At 40.2% G+C, this 17,418-nt stretch overlaps 1 protein-coding gene across 1 annotated transcript in view; it reads left to right on the forward strand.

The window, feature by feature from the left end:
* LOC137957290 (E3 ubiquitin-protein ligase IPI1-like) overlaps window positions 1-17,418 on the forward strand; it is a 30,766-nt gene that overhangs the window by 7,897 nt on the left and 5,451 nt on the right. Inside the window, exon 3 of the mRNA XM_068805048.1 lies at window positions 12,657-12,715. Coding sequence (XP_068661149.1) covers window positions 12,657-12,715 — 59 coding nt within the window. The remainder of the gene's footprint in view (window positions 1-12,656; window positions 12,716-17,418) is intronic.

Genomic DNA, 17,418 nt, shown 5'->3' on the forward strand with positions numbered 1-17,418 from the left:
AAATAGGCATCAGTGCTAATAGCCTCAGACCAGAACATCTTTGGCAATCCCGCATGTAATCTCATGCTCCTAGCACACTCGTTCAAAGTTTTGTTCATACTCTCAGCCACATTATTCTGTTGAGGTTTTCTAGGAATGGTCTTCTTCACCTTGATTTTATTATTAGCACAATACTGCTTGAAATCATCATCTATGTATTCTCCCCCATTATCTGAGTGCAGACAATTCACCTTCAAATCTGTCTCACTCTCAACTATTGCCTTCCATCTCTTGAAGGTATCAAAGACATCAAATTTTTTTTTTAGGAAATAAACCCATACCTTTCTACTTGCATCATCAATAAATGTCACATAGTAGTTAGAACCACCAAGGGAAGTAACAGTTGAAAGACCCCACACTTCTGTGTGAACTAACTCCAATTTCGCAGTCTTTTGCTCTTTTCCAGCCTTAAAAAAGTTAACCCTTTCTACTTGCCGAAAATATAGCCTTCACACAAATTGTTATTTACGGTGTTCAACCCTGGTAGCTTTCCTTTGGACTTAAGCACTTTCATGCCCTTCTCACTCATGTGACCGAGCCTAGAATGCCACAAATCAAAATCAGTAACAGCATCAACAAATGCAAACGTGTATCTGCAACTGGAAGTGATGTACAAAGTTCTAATTTTAACTCCTTGTGCAACAACCATGACCCCTTTGTGACTTGCCAGGCAACACCATTAAAAGTCACATTATGACTTTCGTCATCAAGCTGCCCTACTAAGATCAGATTGGACATCAGTTTTGGTACATGTCTCACCTTGTGAATTTTCCACTGATCCGGTTGACATCCTCAAACTGACATTACCAATACCGACAATATCCAAAGGTTCTGCATCAGCACGATACACATACCTGTGATCTCCAGCAACATAATTTTCTATGATCTCACGATGTGCGGTGGTGTAAAAAAAACTCCTGAATTTAACACCCAAGAGTCAATAGGGTTGTCAATAGACAAGAGTAAAACATCTTGTGCCTCTTTAGTCACCGCATTTGCAGCATCGCTTTTCTTTTCATCCTTCTTTGGTGCTCTGCATTTCTTTTTTATGTGACCAGATTTGCCACAATTCCAGCACTCAATATTCCTTTTGAATTTGGACTTGCTTCTTCTATTCCTTGACTTCCTCTACTATTGCCCTTGTTGGAATTCCTCTCAAAGTTCCTACCCCTGGTATTGACACTTAGGGCAGAATTAGATGTCGACGATTCTCTGGAGTCCTTTCTACGATCTTCCTCTGCAAGAATGGTATCCCGAACATCATTAAAAATCAACTTCCTATTGCCTACAGAGTTGCTAACCGCAACCCTCATAGGCTCCTAACAATTTGGTAGAGACACCTCAAGAATTAAAGCACGGACCTCATCATCAAATTAAATCTGAATGGAGGTCAATTGATTTACAATCGTGCTAAACTCATTCAAATACGTTGCCACTGATGTATTTTTCGTCATCTTTAAAATGAAGAGTTTTTTCATGAAATGTACCATATTATTTGTAGAAAATTTCTCAAGCAAGTCGAACAAAATCTTCAACATCCTCGCTGTGGTTTTCTTTGACGCCATGTTGTGAGCAATATTCTTCGACAGTGTTAACTGGACTACTCCCCACACATGTTTGTCAAGAGGATTCCACTCATCATCTTTCATGTCTTCTGGTTTCATATCCAAAAGTGGTGAATGCAGTTTTTTACTGTATAGATAATCTTCAAATCCTCCAAAACGCAAAATCCATACCATCAAACTTGTTGATTCCTAGTGCCGATCCTTCTCCACAAGCCATTGCTCTCAATCACAAACCAAAGCTCTGATACCACTTGTTATGAATTAGACGCCCTAATTCCAAACTAACGAGAGCAATAATAATAATCGCAGAAGAAGGAAAAGCAAGCAAAAAAATACAATAAGATTTATTCAAGTTCACCTCAAGGTGAGACTACGTCTTGTCTTCCGCCGCTGCAGCATGAAATAGTTTACAAAGAGAAATCGCACACACTTATAGGTGTTTTTCTCTAACCTAGATTTATTCAAGTTCGCCTCAAGGTGAGACTACGTCTTGTCTTCCGCCGCTGCAGCATGAAATAGTTTACAAAGAGAAATCGCACACACTTATAGGTGTTTTTCTCTAACCTCTCTTGGGTTGCAACTCAAAGCCCTTCTCCGTGATGATGATAAAACCCTAATAACAACGCCCCCAAATATAAAGAGAAAATTAGGGCAACCGAAAATCCCCAAATTACCCTTAATGAAACAACAGTCAATATCTCATGGACCTTTCGGAGGCTCCCCACCCCCCTTCCAACCCCCACGACGATCTTACCGTGAAGGTCGATACCGACTCAGCGTCAGGCGTTGATTAAACTCCATAACTTATCAATTACTTGATGGCCTTGGACTGGAATATGATGCTATCCGGTCTCTATTGTTGGCAAATGATCATGTATCAACACTTGAACAAGCTTTCAACTATGTAGTTCATGTAGAAGGTGTTGTGGCAACGAAAAGTGAGAAGGATAATAGAACAGATGATGCAACTGCCCTTAATCTCAATTCTATCCCAAACAAGTATGAACCTTCGTGGTCGTGGAGAAAGTGGTAGAGGTTGTGGCAGAAATTTTTTTCGCTTAAGGATGTGGACATGGTGATAGAAAAATGCATCCAATGTGGTTGAACTAATCATTTTTCGGATAGGTGTTTGGAATTTTTTTGTAAACCAACATGGACTAATACTACTGCTACAAAAAAAGAGACAATAGCTTATACTAGCCCCCAAGATGAGATTCAACAACTTCTAAAATGACTGGGCCAATTGGCCATTACACTTGCACCCTCTACTTCCAAAGACGCTAGTTCCTCTTCCACTGTAAGTGCCACTATGGCAAGCATAGGTATGCAAAAATTGAGTGTGTCTCATTCTCCTTCGTTGATTATTGAATCAGGAACATCCACACACATGTTAGGTATGTCAACCTTATTCGATTTTATTTTTCCATCTCGTTTTATTGTACTGTTACATTGGCTGGTGGTTCCACTTTCCCTGTAGGGAGAAGGTACTATTCATGCTGCACCTCACATGTCTTTGATGTCTGTCTTATTTGTTCCCCATTGTCCTATGAACTTGCTTCTGTAAGTAATATTACCAAGTCTTTAAATTGTTTTGTAACATTTTCTCCCACTTCATGTGTCTTTCAGGATTTGTAGACAACAAAGATGATTAGTTTGTGCCTTCATTCACAATTTTCACCAAGTGGGTATAACTCATTCTAGGATCGGCGCATCTTTTATTGTTCTTATTCCCAAAAAAAAAATTCGAAGTTACCCAAGGATTGCCGTCCCATAAGCCTTACTTCCAGTTCATATAAAATTATTGGGTGTCTCTTGGCTAATCGGTTGAAAGCAGTCCTTTACAAGGAAATTAATCATGAACTCCTTGATTCGTTCAAAAAATCATCCCTTCCAAGGTTTGTCCTGAAAATTGATTTTGAGAAAGCCTTTGACCAGGTTGATTGGAAACTTGTGGATTATCTTTTTGACCGTATGGGTTATGGCACAAGATGGAATTTTTGGATGAGGAGTTGTATTTCCTCTCCTTCTTATTCCGTCTTGGTAAATGGTAAACCTCGTGGTTATTTCAAAGCCTCTAGGGGGATAAGACAAGGAGACCCTCTATCTCCATTTATTTTTACTCTCGTAGGAGAATATCTTACCTCTATGATCCGTTTTGCAAAACATTTTGGTTGGCTAAATCCTGTTTTTGCTGATCCAAACCATGATGTTCCTATTTTACAATATGCTGATGATACTATCCTTTTCAGAGAAGGGTCCATGAGACAAGTCAAACACATGAAAGCTGTATTGAACATCTTTGAATTGACCACTGGTCAAAAGATTAGCTGGGAGAAAACTTCAATTTTTGGATTTAACATTGAATCCTCTATTCTCAATTCGATGGCAAATTATCTGGGTTGTAAGGTTGCGTCTTTTCCAATCACATATCTGGGTTGTAAGGTTGCGTCTTTTCCAAGCATATATCTGGGTTTGCCTTTGACTCCACTATTGCCTACAAAGAACTCCTGGTTCCCGGTTGTTGAGCGTCTCTAGAAGCGTCTCGCTTCATGGAAAGGAGAATTTTTATCCTAAGCTGGTAAGTTGGTTCTCATCAAATCTTGCTTACACGGTATTCCATCCTATTTTTTATCCTTGTATCATTGTCTTGCATCTATTCGGGATAGAATAGAGTTTTTAAAAAGAAGATTCTTATGGGATGGGCCAAAAGGCGAAAAAAGTTTAATCTTGTAAAATGGGGAGATGTCTGTAAACCAATTATAATGGGGGGTCTCGGGATTTGGGACATTGCTACCACAAACAAGGCACTGCTCATGAAGTGGACCTGGAAATTCAACATGCAACCCCATCTGCTGTGGTGCAGAATGGTTAAAATGAAGTCCCGAACAGTTCATGGCTGGTGGATGGACAGGGGAAGGCTTTATAAGTTATCACTTGTTTGGAATAAAATTGTCAAATTTTTACTAACCTTCAAGTCTGCCGTCAAATGCTACATTGGGTGCGGAAAAGAAACTCTATTCTGGACGGATTGGTGGGTAGGCTCAAGTTGTTTAAAGGATAGTCATCAATGTCTTTATCAACTGTCAAGGTCTCGTAGCACGATGGTGTCTGACCATTGGTAGCCTTCGGGTGGCTGGAATCTACATCTTAGGCGAGCATTGAATGATTCTGAAGCACTGGAAGCCACTAGCCTGGTCAAATTGCTCTCTGAAGTGACATTAAAAAGCTCTTTTGATACACTCATCTGGACGCCGAACAAACAAAGTATGTTCTCCACAGCTTCTGCGTACCACCATATGATTTCGTATCCGACTCCCCAAGCAACATATCCTGCTGCCTTTGCATGGTCGCTACCTATTCCTCCTTGAGTAAAGTTCTTTATCTGGACGATATGCCGCAAGAAAGCCTTAACCTCTGACGCTTTACAAAGACGTGGCACTAATGTTCCTAACCCAGAATGCCCGTTTTGTAATTCATCTCCTGAAACAACAGATCAAACGCTTCTACACTGTGCATATGCTCATAAGATCTGGACAAAATTGATGGATAAAATCGGAATATTATACTGCCCATCGCAAGATTTACATAACACCATCCTAACTTTGGTTAGCTCTCATCTCCCAAAGTTGGGAAAAAATTTAATCTCTTGTTGTGTTGGACACATTGCGTGGAATTTATGGAAAGAAAAAAATAATCGAAAATTCAATCAGAAAGCTCTTCCAATGAAAATTCTTTGTGATCAAATTATCGGTCAAGTAATCTCTTGGGTTCTCCAACGCAAAGAATTCTACAACTTGAAAGGGACAAACATGCGAGGAAATTGGCGAAATATTGCAGGTATGTCTAATCCGAAAAGAACCCCTGAAATGGTTGAATGGTCCAAACCCCCTCCTGGGCACTTTAAACTAAATTTTGATGGAAGTGCTCTTGGATGTCCGGGACCGGCTGGATTTGGCTGGGTTATTCACAATGAACAAGCCAATCTTATCTTCACATATGCGGGCCCAATTGGTGTATCTGACTCTACTAGCGTGGAATTATATGGGCTGTACAACGGTCTGAAACTTTTCAAGCAAAAAAAGGAAGGTGCTCTCTTAGTTGAAGGAGATTCTCAAGTCATTATCAACTGGTGCACAAAGCCATCCAAACCTCCTTGGCGTCATTGGGAGTTATTTGAAGAAATCTTTAAGTTAATTTTTGTTTTACATTGTACTTGGAAACATGTTCCAAGATCAGCTAATCACTTAGCCGATGCTCTAGCAAAAAAAGGCGTTTCCCTCCAACACCTTGTTGTGGAGGAAATGCCTCTTTAGCTTCAAGGTTTGTAATCTTTTTCTTTCGTAATACATTTACACTTCTCAAAAAAAAGGATGATTAGTTTGGGACATTAAAAAGGCTAGTTCTACATTCTAGATGATGTTTCTATTCCAAAGGTAGTGGCATGTGCAACAAATGACTCCATGTAACTGTGGCATCTATGTTGGGTACATTCGTCACCAGCTAAGCTTCGTCAATCTTTTCCTTCTTTGCCAACTGACCTTTCTTTTAAGTGTCAATCATGCAAAAAGGGGAAGCATCATCAAGTTAGCTTTCCAGCAAGTCCTAGTCATAGTTCTCGATTCTTTGAGTTAGTCTGTTCTTATGTATGGGGCTTGTGTCGAGTACCTAGTCATTTTGGTTTAAATACTTTATCTCGTTCATTGATGATTTTAGTAGGGTTACTTGGGTGTACCTTTTGTGGGAGAAGTCAGAAGTATTTAATGTATTCTAAGTTTTTTCATCAAATAAAAAAATAGTTCGTCACTTCTATTCATACCTTTCGTACAAATAATGGTCTCGAATATTTTAATCATAGGATTACTTCATTTTGTGATTTTTCATGGTATTGATCACAATTTTTTTTGTATTTATACACCAACAAAATGGGGTTGGAGAATGAAAGATAGACACGTACTTGACGTTGCATGTTTGTTGTTGTTTCAAATGCATGTCCCTAAATCTTTTTGGAGTGATGCAGTCTTAACTTCATGTTTTTTAATTGTTAAAAGACACCCATGTGTGTAAGGGTGGTATGGCTAGTAAATAAGGAGAACTTCCATAGAGATGACATATAATAATAATTATGCAAGCTGGTATTTGTCCTCTTATATCTTTTTTCTTTTCAAACATGTAGCTTTATGGGCATTGTAATCATTGTAAACATTTTCCTATAACTATAAATACAACCTCAATGCATGGGGTAGAGCATTGAATCCTCTTCCTCTTGGCTCAAATTCGTCCTTACACCTCTCTCTCTTTTTCTCTTCTTCCTCTCCCTTGATTTCTTTTCTCCTCTTTCGCAAGAGCTAGAGTTTCTCTCTTCTCTCCTTCTCTGGAGATCTCTCGTGTTTATGTGTTGGCCCTAGAAATCAACATGGATCAGAGAGGGCAAAAATCTGACATGGAAAAGGAAAAGAATATGGAGAAGAAAAGGGACGAAGAAGAAGAAAAAGAAAAAGAAGTTTCTTATTTTTCCCTTTAGTCTTCTTTCTCAATTCTTGTCTTTCATTGGCACTCTTTTACCATAATTTTCACATAGCAAATTACATACCTTTGAAAAGATTTTTCTGCCTAGTTTCCAACTCAAAAAAAGAATTGTTACAATCAATTTTTTTTAGAAAGAGAAATCGACATCTGAAATAGCAAAGGTCAAGTAGTAGAAAAGTTTCAAGTAACAACAAAAAACCTCTTCCTTTTGATTCAAATTCGTCCGTACACCACTCTTTTTTTCTCTTTTTTCTCTCCCTTGGTTTCTTTTCTTCTCTCCTTCCCTTGAGGTTTCTTGTGTTCATGTGTTGGCCCTAGAAATCACCATGGTATCAGAGTGGCGCTACAGAAAGCCTCAACTTTATGAATGATTTATACCAAAATTACTGAGAACTTATATTGAGAATTATATCTCAGAAAAAGCTATGTGAGTCTACTTTGTATCCCAATAAACCGTTTCCCGATCTGATATTTCTAGAGAGAGATCCTCATTGGAAGAATCAAAGGTTATATAGGTATCCTGTTGCATGTGAAAATCCTAATTTAAACCAAATTTTTCTTCACTTTTTGAGTTGCTAATATTGGTTAAGTTTCTTATTTGTTTTCAAACTCTAGTCAAGATTTTAACAACTTAAGTATCTTTCCTTCATTAAAAGTTTTTTTTCTTTGATCTTACTTCACATTAGTTTCCTTAAGATAAGTCTTTCCGTATATGAGTTTAGTTTCCTTCTCGACAAAATTGAAAATTTTGAATTAGAAAGTCTTGTTTCTTAACCATAGATTCCAAATATTAGTGTCTTAAATCTCTCTTATTCCAGAATTTATCTCATGAATATTTTGTTTCTAAATTGCTCAAGTTGTGTTAAAAAGTAATTGTCTTATATGAGAAGTCTTATGTTTATAAAGTTTCCATTATTATGTTCCATCACAAAATTTTCTTAATCATCATGTTCATAGAGGAATTAATTTTTTATCTCCCTCTTGGGTCATACTTGGTCAAATTTGTTAAGTTATTTCAGTACTGTTGTTAAAGATTCCTTCTTATTATGGTGGTAGTTATTTTCTCTTCCTTTAATCCTCCATTACCTTTTTACTTGGTTGGCTTTCTTCTACTACTTTTTTTTACTCTCGTTTACCCTTTTAGGCCAACCCCTAGTTAAGTTGCTTAGGTTAGTTTTTTTCATATGGGTGTTTTGAAGTCTATTGAAATTTTTTCATTGGTAGCCCTAAGTGGGTTTTTATTGTCGTACTTTGAGTGATTGGTATTCCTCTTGTCTCAAATTCGTCCTTATACATCTCTCTCTCTCTTTTCCTCTTCTTTCTCTCCCTTGGTTTCTTATCTCCTCTCTCCCAAGAGCTAGAATTCCTCTCTTCTCTCATTCCCTTGAGATCTCTTGTGTTTATGTGTTAGCCTTCGAAATCAACATTAATCAAATGTATGCCATCATATGTTCTACAGGACAAGTTTCCCATACACGTGTTAAAACCTCATTGCAAAATATTTTATATTCTACCACCTGTGTTTGGGTCTACTTGTTTTGTTCATTCCTTTAGTCACTTTACTGATAAGTTATCTCCTCAGTTTTTCAAGTGTGTTTTCTTATGTTATCCTCATAATGAAAAGGGCTATAAATGTTATGATCTTGTCACTTGCAAAATATATGTGTTTGTCAATGTGACTTTCTTTGAACATACTCCGTAATTTGTATTCCCTTATTAGTCTCCATCTTTTTTTGATGTACATGTGGATAACCCTTTTCCTATGGCTGTTATGGATGTCTCAAGTATAGGTACCTTAGGCTCATCCCAAAAGCCGCTACATGTGTTTAGAAGATGGCAACGTGCATTGGCATTAGATGTCCAAACTCATGAGCTTCCTTCTTTGGACTAACCATCATCCTTCTTACCAGCAGATCCTACTATATCTGATTTAGACTTATCGGTTGTCATTAAACAAGCTAAAAAGTCAATTACTTTTCGCCTACTTCAAAATTTGTCTTTCAATTCCTTGTTGCCATCCAACAGATCATTCGCCATGTCCTTGTCTATGTCTTCTATACCTAATTCAATGCAGGATGCTTTAGCTTTCCTCTGTAGAAACATATTATGGATGAAGAGATGGATGCTTTAGCTTTCCTCAGTTGAAACATATTATGGATGAAGAGATGGATGCTTTAGCTTTCCTCAGTAGAAACATATTATGGATGAAGAGATGGATGCTTTGGTTTCTAGGGGGACGTGGAGTCTTGTGATGTACCTACAAGTTTTACTATTGTGGTGGGCTTTTGTTGGGTGTACACCAAGTATAGAGCATATGGGATTATTGTGATGCAAAGCTTGGTTGGTTGCAAAAGGGTACACTCAGACTTTTGGCATTAATTTGTCTGAGACATTCTCACCACTTGCTAGACCTCTATTTGAATTATTAAAAATGTATTTCTCTATGGTGATTTGGAGGAAAAACTATATGAAACAACCTCTTGGGTATGTTGTTTAGGGGGAGACAAAGAAATTGTGTAGGTTTAAGAAGACTATTTATAGTCTTAAACAATCATAGTGTATGGTTTTAGCCAAATGGTTATGGACTTCGGATTTTCTAGGAGCAATTGTAGTCATTATATGTTTGTACTTAAGAGGCAATTAAGGGTTGTATCCTAGTTGTGTATGTGGATGACATTGTATTATCAAGAAATAATTTTAAGGGGATTTAGGAGGCTAAAATATATCTACAAGGCATAGGTTTTGGAGCAATTGAAATATATTCTTGGAATTGAAGTAGCTCAAAGTCAAAAAGGGATTGTTTTTTCGTAGAGGAAGTATGTGATGGATATGTTTAAGGCATGTGGATTGTTGGGTGCTCATCCTTGTGGAGACACCTATGGAATTTAATAATGCCCTTCATGATGACACTAGTCTTGAGCTTAGAGACAAAACACAATATAGATGTGTGGTCGGGAAGTTACTATGCTATAGTTACGGGACCAAACATTCCTTTGTAGGAGTGATTAATCAATTCATGGAATCCCCATGTAAAATACATTTGGAAGCTATCTATCGAATTTTGAAGTATCTAAAAGGAGCTCTTGGAAAAGGATTGTGGTAGTTGTCACATGATAAAATTGATGTTTTGACATATTTTGATGCTAACTATGCTGGGTCAAGATCAGATAGAGGATCTACAACCAGATATTGTTGTTATGTAGGAGGTAATTTGATCAGTTGGAGGAGTCAGAAATAAGGTATGGTGGTTAGATCAATTGCAAAAGTAGAATATAGAGCCATGACACACATAGTGAGTGCACTCATGTGGATACAATCAGTTTTAGTTGAAATGGGACTTCAAGTCATGATCCTATGGTCATGAGTTGCGATAATCAGGCAACTATATTCATTGCAAACAAGCTGGTGTTTCATCAGAGGGCGAAGTATATTGAAGTCGATTGTCATTTTATTCGAGATGACATTATCCAAGGAAAGATTGTTATGCCATATGTGAGGTCCTCTGAGACATTCTTATTAAAACTCTTGGGAAACATGAGCATATGATACTTTGTAACAAGCTGGGGCTGTTCGATATTGATGTTCTAGTTTATTATGTTTTTTTTCACTTTGTTGCTCTTATATTTATTCTATTATAAACTCATGTACTAAGGGGCATTCTTGTCCTGTTGTCCCTCTTTTTACTTGAGCACTATAAAGGATTTAGGGGTCGATTTCAACTCCTAATGAATGCAGCTTCTCACGCTGCTTTATCTTCTTCTTCCTTCTCCTGTCTTCTCTTCTCTCTTCCTCACTTCATTATTTCAATTCCTTGTTTCTCTACAGGAATCATGGGCCTGCTGGTATTGGAGGGGTAGTGGATGATCATCCTTCGTCTTTTCAGGTCCAGCAGTCATATAGGAGGTGGAAAATAGAGACGTTGTTACTGATTTAAGGTTTTTCTTTGAAAAAATTCAGCAATCCATTGATAGTTGAGGGGGAGCTGGCGATTGCTGTTAGTTGGTTACTTTAGCAGCCCTCCTCCTCTGGAGTCTCAGGCACTTTTATGATGAAATTGTAGGGTTAAGCTCCTCTCTTCAGATTAGGTGGCGACACACTGCCTGTGGTGCCAATTCCATTTCTAACTCCTTGGTGAAGGACCAGAGGTTCGAGGCATGAGGCATGAGGCATGAGGCATGCCTCTCCCTCTGTAATATATCATGAATATGTTTTTAATCTAAATTTTTACTTCATTTGTTTAAAAAGAAAAACAATTATGGAAGTAACCTTTGGATATGACTTCTCATACTTGGTTTATTCCTATTCTCAAGTCTACTGCTCATGTTTGTAGTTTTTTAACTTATGTTGTGACTGCTCATACTTGTAATAACACCAAAAGTTGGTATGTTAGGCTTGATCACTAATGTTCACTTTCATTCAATATTATTGTTGTTATTGATGGGTCACTGCTTGTTGCTATTAAATATTTTTGGTACCATGTGGTTCATTCAGTGTCTGGGATGTGACTTCTCGTTTTGTTTTTTTCCTTCATATATTCCCTCTCTCAACAAAATTTGATTTTCTTTTCCAATTGAAAAATATCTCTCCAACTTCGAGTTGATAGTTGGCATTTAGCTGAACAAATTGTGTTTTAGTTAATAGCTTTTGTGTTTTTGTTTTAATACATAAATGTATATTTCAATAGTACCAGCATCAGGATCTGGAAATGAAAATATTGCTTTCTTATAGAGGCTGACTAGATTAACAGTTGACGTCAGTTACTCGGATGTTACATTTTTTGAAACTGTTGTCAATGCCATTACAATCATCATCAAAGTCAACTATGTTGGGTTGTTGACTACAAAAATTCTCTTCTATGCTTTATCATTTTCGTTTTGCTTCTAGTTTTTGTGTTGATTCTGTTTTTAAGGATTATGGTACTTTTATATGTTAAGAATACAATGATTTGGAACTGCAATTTCTACATGTTTTTTCTTACAAATTTCAAGAATTTGGTTCATTTCTCATTCTTGATTACTTTTTTCTTTCGTTTCATGCCTGCTTTTTTATTTTTAAAAATATATATTTTTAATTTACTTTTGTAAATTACTTAGCCTTGTTCTTAGTTTTCTTCGCCAGTTATGTGTTCCCTCATGGCCCCTCTTGTTTCTTCTTCATTTCTTTGTGGCTTCATTTTTCTCACTATTATCCACAAGAGAAAGATTTGTGTAGGGTTCTTCATGGTGTATAGAAGAGCATAACTGTAGTAGTTTTTAACCTGTTTTGCATCAACTGACATACTAGACAACTACATGACATTTAACTGCTTATGTTTGGTAAAGTTGCCATTATCAGTTGTGCATTGAATGCTTTATTAGTTGACTGTTTTAACGAATTTGGGTTGATCGTTGATAATGAATGATATAGGAATTGCTGATTGACCAATGCTATTTTTTTCACAGGTTTATTCATGCAAGTAATAATGTTTTCAGATTGCCTTGCAACCATTGAGGTTTGCATTTTAATTTCTTCTAATTGTTTTTGCAGCCATTGGGAGTTCATTGGTGTCCATTTAGTGGGCTTACTCGACTTCCTTCATCATTTGAGTAAGTTTCCTCACCCTGCATTTGCATTGTTATTTTTATTTATTTATTTACTTATGTATTTATTCAAGCTGAAGGAAAAGGCTATTTAAAGAGGAAAAGAAATCAAGAGGCTCTAGGAATGGCTGGGCCAGTTTATATGACATAAATAACTATTCTTTCTCATGACCGAGGTTATTGTGATACAACTTTGCTAGTGGTAATGAGAAAATGATGGTTGCTGTTACCTGATTCTGAATTGGTAATTCAAATCTATGTTTCATTTTTGGCATTATTTTGGAGTTAGTAGTGCTTTACTGGGCTTTCCATTATGACTGAAAACATTGTTGATGCTGAGCCACTTTTATTATTGTTGACTCGATGAATTTATCGGGCTAAGTTTGTTTCAGGGAATTATCAAGATTCTCTCATCAGCCAATTTGCACTTTCAGAGCTTATTCACTTGAGCTGAAGCTTCTTCATTTTGATTATTATTCTCTACCATGGGGTAATCTTCATGGAGTAAGGGTGTTTCAAAATCTAAGCTTTAGAGTTTGTCTTTCCAGTGTTAAGAGTGATTAAGAGTGGATTTACTGTAGCATTGGCAAGTAGAAGCAAAATTTTTTTCACATGCTTCTGGTATTCTAAATTCCTAATTTACCCTGTTGTTTCCTCCACCATTTGGCAGCTGGTACTGCTGTTATCGGGTTGCTATCAACCAGTGCCCTGGACATGCGATGGACCACATCCCCACCCCACCCCTCTCCCTTTCCCAGTCTTCACCTTCTGATCTTTTTCTTGTTTCTATCCTTCTGGTAGCAACCAGATCCAGCTAAGATGCCCCGGGGATTGTCCCCAACCTCCTTGTATATTCTTTTTCTTGTTTTCCTCTTATTCTTCTTTATTTCTTCTGTCACTGACAACAGCAGATCCAGCTAGGATTTCTGGTGCCCGGATCTGTCTGTGGTTCTCTCCCCACCCTCTCTTCTTTGGTATAAAGTAGTTAGGTTTATCCATATCCTAATGAATGATGCAGATGATGAGGACCACCCTTACACAGCAATTCCCTATAAATAACAAAATCTTGTTATTGTAGGTAAATCTGATTCACCTATGAATGCACATCTTTGGTAGTCTTTCTATCGATTTCTATCAATGAGTTGATTGTACGTAGTTCTATATTTATGGTCCATCCATGTATTAGGATCTGAGGAATTCGTTAATGAATGTTATGCTATGTTTCAGTGTTGCCTTAATCACCACATCAGGGGGTTCTTGATGTAGGGTATTGGGTTCAAGTGTCACGGATGTCTATATCTAAAAACATAAAAGGTCTGATTTCTTGATGAATCCCCTTCGTGGATGATGAGAAATACCGAAATTGTTTTGGCACTGGTTGTCACGCGATCAGATTTGGGCTAAGTCCGTCTAGCCTAGCGGAATATCTACCCCGTGCGGCCTAGCTCTTCCGAAGAACTAGTCAGCCTCCTTGAGCCTCGGATCTTCCCACCGATACTTCACACAAGAAGTTGCAAGCCAAAAGAGACAACGAAAAGACCAAGATATAGAACAGAAAAGCCTACTTTGTATTGAGAATACAAGATTACAAAGGGTGGCCAAACACTCTTGAAGGCCAAGGCTAAAAACTCTCTCTATACACTCAAAGAGCAAAGAATGCTAAGAATCCGAAATTCCTCTTCTTTACAATGGGAGAGGCCCCTCCTATTTATAGCCTCCTCCCCTGGGCTTTTGAAGGCTCAGAATCCGTCCTGGCCCTTTGAAATTTCTAAAAATGCCCAGAAATTCGCCAGATCCCGAAAATTCGATTTCTGGCGTCAGGGGCTCCCTGGTCAGGCGGGCGCCTGGCGACCTGGTACTGAGGAAACCCCATTTCGCGCGCGGCTGGAGTCCTGGTAGCGCGGGCGCCTCAGGAAACCCCATTTTGCACGCGGGCGCCTGGCGTCCTGAGGAAACCCCATTTCGCCCCGCCTAGAGTCCTGGTTGCGCGCGGGCAACCCCATTTCGTCCCGCCTGGAGTCCTGGCCGCGCGCCAACAACCCCATTTCGCCCTGCCAGGAATCCTGGTCGTGCCCAACTCCATTTCGCCCTCCAAAAGTGTCTGTTGGTGTGCTGCCTTGTGTCTGTGTTGGCTGCTGGGGTTGTTGCGTACCTTGCTGCTTGCCCATCCGTTTGGCAAGCGTAAGTACGTCTTCTTCTGCTGCAGCTGATTCCGGGCCGGCCATATGTGCGCCCCTCTGGGCCGTGCCATTGCACTTGGCCTTGGTCGTCGCTGCTATTGCTGTGCACTGGACTTGCACAGTCTTCGGCCTTGGTGTTTGGCCACCCCATGGCTTCATCCCCCGTCTCATACTCCCACCGCTATAAGGCAGATGCCCTCGTCTGCATCCCCTGGCGATAGTGGGCCACCTCCTTCTCGGATTGTTGTCTTGCCATGTTGTCTTGCTTTCTGCTTGACCCTGCCACTTTGCCAAGTATTACGTCCTCCAGGGCTCTCCCCTTTGGTGCTCCTCTCGGTCTTTATGTGCTCCATTTGGCCGTCCGTTTGAGGATGAATACTAGTGGAAATTTTTTGAGTAATTTCCAATAGTTTAATTAACTCAGTCCTGAATTTTCTTGTGAATCTGGGGTTACGAACACTGATATCGTTGTGGGCACACCCCAGTGCTTCACCACTTGTGCCATGAAAGCTCGAGCAGCCTCCTCTGCTCTACAATCACTTGGCACTATTACGAATGTTCTGTGCTTCGTAACCTGGTCCACCACTACCGTGATAGACTCAAGCCCTTCTTTCTTGCGCAAACCAGAAAGGAAGTCCATTGAAGTAGACTCCCACGACCGTTTTGGAATGGGCAAAGGCTTTAACAAGTCTCCAGGCTTTCTTTGTTTCATCATATCTTGTTGATAGATAAAACATGTGTACACAAACTCCTCCACATCACTCTCCATGTCTAGCCAATAGTACTGGCCAGAGAGCATGGCCAACGTCCGTCTAGCCCAGCGGAATATCAACCCCGTTCGGCCTAGCCCTTCCGAAGAACTAGTCAGCCTCCTTCAGCCTTGGATCTTCCCACCGATACTTCACACAAGAAGTTGCAAGCCAAAAGGGACAACGAAAAGACCAAGATATAGAAGAGAAAAACCTACTTTATATTGAGAATGCAAGATTACAAAGGGTGGCCAAACACTCTTGAAGGCCAAGGCTAAAAACTCTCTCTATACACTCAAAGAGCAAAAAATGCTAAGAATCCAAATTCCTCCTTTTACAATGGGAGAGGCCCCTCCTATTTATAGCCTCCTCCCCTGGGCTTTAGAAGGCTCAGAATCCGTCCTAGCCCTTTGAAATTTCTAAAAATGCCCAGAAATTCGCTAAATCCTGAAAATTCGGTTTCTAGCGTCAAGGGTGCCCTGGTCAGGCGGGCGTCTGGCGATCTGGTCCTGAGGAAACCCCATTTAGCGCGCGGCTGGAGTCCTGGTAGCGCGGGCGCCTCAGGAAATCCCATTTCGCGCGCGCGTGCCTGCCTGCGCCTGCGCTTGGCGTCCTGCCGCACGCGTGTTGGCGCCTGGCGTGCTGAGGAAACCCCATTTCGCCCCGCCTGGAGTCCTGGTCGCGCGCGGGCAACCCCGTTTCGTCCCGCCAGGAATCCTGGTCGTGCCCAACCCCATTTCGCCCCGCCAGAAGTGTCTGTTGGCGTGCTGTCTTCTGTCTGGGCTGGCTGCTGGGGTTGTTGCGTACCTTGCTGCTTGCCCATCCGTTTGGCAAGCGTTAAGTACGTCTTCTTCCGCTGCAGTTGATTCCGGACCGGCCATATGTGTGCGCCCCTCTAGGTTGTGCCATTGCACTTGCCCTTGGCCGTTGCTACTATTGCTGTGCACTGGACTTGCACAGTCTTCGGCCTTGGTGTTTGGCCACACCATGGCTTCATCCCCCGTCTCATACTCCCACCGCCATAAGGCAGACGCCCTCGTCTGCATCCCTTGGCGATAGTGGGCCACCTCCTTCTCGGATTGCTACAACTCGGCAGTGTCTTGCCATGTTGTCTTGCTTTCCGGTTGACCCTGCCACTTTGCCAAGTATTGCGTCCTCCGGGGCTCTCCCTTTTGGCGCTCCTCTCGGTCTTTATGTGCTCCATTCGGCCGTCAGTCTGAGGATGAAAACTAGTGGAAAATTTTTGAGTAATTCCCAATAGTTTAATTAACTCGGTCCAGAATTTTCTTGTGAATTTGGGGTTACGATCACTGATGATCGTTGTGGGCACACCCCAGTGCTTCACCACTTGTGCCATGAAAGCTCGAGCAGCCTCCTCTGCTGTACAATTACTTGGCACTGTTACGAATGTTCCGTGCTTCGTAACCTGGTCCACCACTGCCATGATAGACTCAAGCCCTTCTTTCTTGCGCAAACCAGAAAGGAAGTCCATTGAAATAGACTCCCACGGCCGTTTTGGAATGGGCAAAGGCTGTAACAAGCCTTTGGGCTTTCTTTGTTTCATCATATCTTGTTGATAGATAAAACATGTGTACACAAACTCCTCCACATCGCTCTCCATGTCTAGCCAATAGTACTGGCCAGAGAGCAAGGCCAACGTCCGTCTTTGGCCTGGTTGTCCTGCCCACCAGGTATCATGGCATTCCCTCAAGCGGTCATGCCATAGGTAAGCGTACTTAGGCACGTAAAGTCGATTACCTTTGGTCTTGAGCAATCCATC

The sequence above is a fragment of the Aristolochia californica genome, unplaced genomic scaffold (assembly GCF_029961685.1).
Source record: "Aristolochia californica isolate CCGP_79_NKW_82.1479 unplaced genomic scaffold, dmAriCali1.0.hap1 SCAF_2, whole genome shotgun sequence".
Lineage (NCBI taxonomy): Eukaryota > Viridiplantae > Streptophyta > Magnoliopsida > Piperales > Aristolochiaceae > Aristolochia > Aristolochia californica.